Genomic DNA, 4,521 nt, shown 5'->3' with positions numbered 1-4,521 from the left:
AAAACAAAAACAAAACAATTTTATTTAATTATGCAAACAATAAAAAAACTGACAAGTTACGAAATGAATCACACACTTTAGACACAAACAGATCTACAAAGTACAACAGAAAGTACTGCACTTTATGGCCACACTTTAAATTATGAAAGCAAATCTTATTTAAAGCTTATTATAAACGTGATGATTTTATAAGAGTGCAGGAGGACGACAGGGTCCTTCACAAACATAAATCTGTAATTACAGAAGAAATTTCAATGTTGAACCTTCACATCTTTACTGTGGGAAACAACACACGACGACTGATCCTGATGTGACCTCATTATTCAGTGAATGTAGAAAGTTTTTTCTTCTTCTTTGCTTTCAACTAGACGTAGTTGGACTTTGGATCACTGGTGGGAAGCAGACGGCTGGAGCTTATGGACACCGAGGACATGGTCGTGCATCTCCGACAGCTCAGGAAAGCACCACCAGTCAGAGTGAGCAGTCCACCGGCCCAGCTCACAAACACGGCATTACCAAACTCAGATCTGCCGGAGAGAGCAAATAAACACTAACTTAGCGCGCTGCATGTTTGCTCACAGGGTTCATGTGTGACAATATGTGTCAGCTGTACCTGATTAGAGGAGGCGAATGATAAAAGTTCTGAAGAACAACTTTGACAAACCAGGAGGTGATGATGATGGTCAATAAACCTAATCACAGACAGCACATGATATTGTCCATCACTGCAGCCCATTGTTGTGAATACATTAGTCGTCTCTCCACTCATTTAATTTTGGTTTCATGTGTTAGTTTAGATCTGAACGCACCTGAGAGCATGAACATGATTCCCCCGATCATCGCTGTCACAGATTTGCTCTGTGAGGCACCGTCCATGAAGTGGGTGCACTTCATCCCAACTGTGGAGACGAGCATTGCCAGAGCAGAGAGGAAGAGGCTGAGTGGCAACGCTATCCTGGTTGCTTGAATCTCATCTAAAGGAAACAGAAGCACAAATATGGGAACGTTTGCTAAACTGTAAATGTAGATTATACATTAAATATCAGATTTAGAACATTTTTGCTTGCAAAAGCTCAACAAAAAGCTGGAAGTAATTCCACACAAACATTTTTACTTTGTCAAAAAGACACATTTCTGACTAATTACAGCCCCTGTTGTAAGCTGGGGTGCAATCCAAACCTACCTGGCAGTTTGATAAAGGAATGGTAAATTTCACAGGTAGCTCTGTCTTGGACTCCACCACAGGACATCCATAAGCCCTCATAGGAGCGGTGCTTGCCCTGGACCAGCTTCTTCCAGTCCACCATAACAGTGGCGGCAGCAGTGGCACCGACTCCGACCAGAGAGAGAAAAAATCCAAGCAGTTGTAATCCAGATGCGGCCATCTTATCCAGCAGAGGAGTTAACTTAATCGACGAGTCCTGAAACGTCTTTGGGAATGTCCAAATGATCTGAAATGCTGATGAGTGCCGCTGAAGTCAGTAGTCGCTCGTAGTTGCTCACAGTTATGCGTGAGCGCTGCTGCCTCCTGTTTTTAAAGTCCAAGATGCGTCACGCTCTAGATCCCTTTTTCCTCCTGCAGCCGTTGATGGGAAGAAAATGTTCCAGGAAGTCTTATCTTGCTAATTAACTAATGATGATAACATAGATTACACTGACATCCTAAGGAAAGACCGCCATAACATGTTTGAACAAATACGAAAAAGATTCCTCTTCTTTGGATGAGTCCTCCTGATGACCTCCATGAGTAGAAGTTTAATATTTAGCATTTAATATGTTTCTGCAAATCTGGCCTGATGATCAAACTGGGTCTCAAAGTGCACAGACACAAGAATGGATTTCAAGATCGGTGCAAATCAGATTTTTCTGCAGTTTCACTTTGCATCAAAAATGTGCTTCAGGTGTGGCGCATGCCTAGTGCATTTAACCTGCACCTATATGAGCCTGCAACAGGCTACGTGCAGGGAACTAAACTGTGAGCCCATCACACAACAATGGCCTGATTATCTAACGGGTTTTAATATGTATTTATTGGATGCATCTTTGGGTTGATGTACGATACAAAACATACTTTAAACTTTAAGCTTTGCATGATTCAAACTGTGCTGAGATCTACATTTTTAAGTATAATTTTACAGTGAATGAAGAAAATAAGCAGAGTTACTGTAAGGCAGCACATCTCACACATGCAAACATTTGTTGAATTTATTCTGTAACTTCTGTGTTGCATGCTTCAACTGATAAACTATTGCACAAGCCCACGAGATCCATTAAAGATGATCTTTGAACCAAACTTTTGAACGTCAGCGTCCTCATTGTCATTCCTTTCCTCCATTTAACGCAGCAAGCTCGCGCTTACGTGAACAAACTCTTCATTTACTTCAGCAGTTACCAAATTATCTGACCATATTTGGTTCACAAGATGCCTGTTTGTTAACATTTGCATTGCCTGTTAGATTGGATCAGGGTCCAGCCTTTCCTGAAATAAGCACAAACATTTTGCAGCAATTAAAGTTACAGATCCCATCTGAATGTGCCACTTAACTTATTTATTATTCTTTTTTTCTTTCCAGCATTGTTAAGTTTGACTTGCAAGGTCTGCTTGAGTCAAATCTTATTCCCAAGGAAGTTTCTTTTGTTGTTGCCTGCAGGCAGAAGATGTTGGTGACAGCAGCAGGAAGGATGTTTTTGTGCCACATGACTTTTTAAATTACTTATTTTTAACAAATGATGGCACCAAGAAGTCGACACAACGGTCCGCACAGTTTGACACTTTTTAACCTTTCTTTAACTCCACACTGTAGTCAGTCGAGTTTTTCTTGGAGCATCAAGCTGGAGATTTCATTGTTTTTACCATCTTTCAAAATCTGTCTTCGTGCTAACGATCCTGTACGCAGACAGACCCTCCACTATGAGAAAGTACACAGGACTGGTATTAGCTTTTTAACCTGTTTATAGCCTCATACTGTTTTCTATTTTTTGGTGCCTCAGAGGTCAAACCATCATCGGGGCGCTCCATCATCACTGTGAATAATCTAATGTAGCACCCAACTCACGTAGCTCAAATTCAAATTGTATTTGTCACGTACACAGTCATACACAGTACGATATGCAGTGAAATGCTTAGACAACTGCTCGTGAGCTAAAAAAAAGAAAAGAAGAAAAGGCTATGAATAAGATAGGAAATAAATATGAAAATTTAAAAAGGGTAAATTTAACTAGGAAGGAATAAAACAAAATATAAAAATTAAAGTTAAAAATGAAATAACTGTACAACACAAATTAGAATGAAGTTATTTCATTTTTAACTTTAATTTTTATATTTTGTTTTTTTATATATTCTTTTATAGCTCAGGATTAACTCTCGGTTAAGGTGATGATAGTACTATGAGCGGGGCCTGGTACGTTACTTAATTTTACTGGTAAACAGCATAAACAATTAACCAGTTTTAACCTTTGTACTTAGAAGTCTTGATATTGGCGGTGCCTCCACTCAGTGAAAATAATGAGTTCTGTTTAATCTTCACTAAGAATCATGAATTTATCTAACATGTTAACCCGTTGTTACTTTGTAGTAACCGTTACCACTTATAAACTCTGTAAATAATAATTATGACACAAAACTTTAAATTCAAAATGTATTTAGTCAAAATAAAGTATGATTTAAAAAAAATACAATATTCAAGTTCTGAAGCGTTTCCTTACAATTCAATTGGATGTTTTCTCTTCACACTCACAGTCAATGTTTTAGAAAACACATTTATCCCACAGTCCCTTTAAGTTCAGTTCAGATTTGTAACCTTTGCGAGCTCATGTACTGAAACCGTTGCAGGCCTGGTCGTTGCTCGGGCTCGTTGGGCCAGAAAACACACAAACGGCCGCTTCACTTGTTAAACAAGCAGAAAAACAAAACGCACGTGCTCAGGTCTACTCATCCGTTGGGCTAAGTGCGAGGGCGAGCTGAGGGGCAGGCTCGCTTTGTGACCGGCAACGCTGCTGAGTACACTGGGACAAACCCACGGAAATCCTATCCACAGCAGAAGGGTCCAGATGATTCCTCCACTGTGCGTTAGAGATTACTATTTAGTTTCATAGAGTAATCTGTAGCTTACTACTCGGCATACATAGCTATTACTGGCTCTAAAATGCTAACATGCTAACTCGCGATAACATCATACATTTTAAGCAGAGGTGTGGACTCGAGTCACATGACTTGGACTCGAGTCAGACTTGAGTCATTAATTTTATGACTTTAGACTTGACTTGAAAAAATGTTCTAAGACTTGTGACTTGACTTGGACTTTTACACCAATGACTTGGGACTTGAATTGGACTTGAACCGGTTTACTTGAAAAGACTTGATATTTCACCCCAAATATAAAATTTAACAGAGATTGAAAATGTGACGTCATTCACGGGTAGAACCGCAAAGGATTCTGGGAACTCGTGGCAAGCGGTACTAGCGCACGCAGGCTTTCAATTGAAATCAGTCACACAGCGATAAAAAGAAACACAAAAATG

General features: G+C 39.6%; 1 protein-coding gene across 1 annotated transcript; it reads right to left on the bottom strand.

The window, feature by feature from the left end:
* On the bottom strand, positions 1-1,530 carry LOC102207826 (claudin-7). Its single transcript, XM_005746755.2, has 4 exons — positions 1,184-1,530; positions 810-974; positions 614-692; positions 1-527 (listed from the first exon to the last, which is right to left on the bottom strand). Exons 1-4 carry the CDS (start codon positions 1,383-1,385, stop codon positions 365-367), a joined length of 609 nt encoding a protein of 202 aa, XP_005746812.1. The 5' UTR covers positions 1,386-1,530; the 3' UTR covers positions 1-364.
* Positions 1,531-4,521: the final 2,991 nt, after the last annotated feature.

The sequence above is a fragment of the Pundamilia nyererei genome, unplaced genomic scaffold (genome assembly GCF_000239375.1).
Source record: "Pundamilia nyererei isolate P.nyererei 1_Seehausen unplaced genomic scaffold, PunNye1.0 scaffold00183, whole genome shotgun sequence".
In the NCBI taxonomy this organism is placed as follows: Eukaryota; Metazoa; Chordata; class Actinopteri; order Cichliformes; family Cichlidae; genus Pundamilia; species Pundamilia nyererei.
Note: the sequence above shows the minus strand (reverse complement) of the source record. Positions and strands in the feature narration are given on the sequence as shown.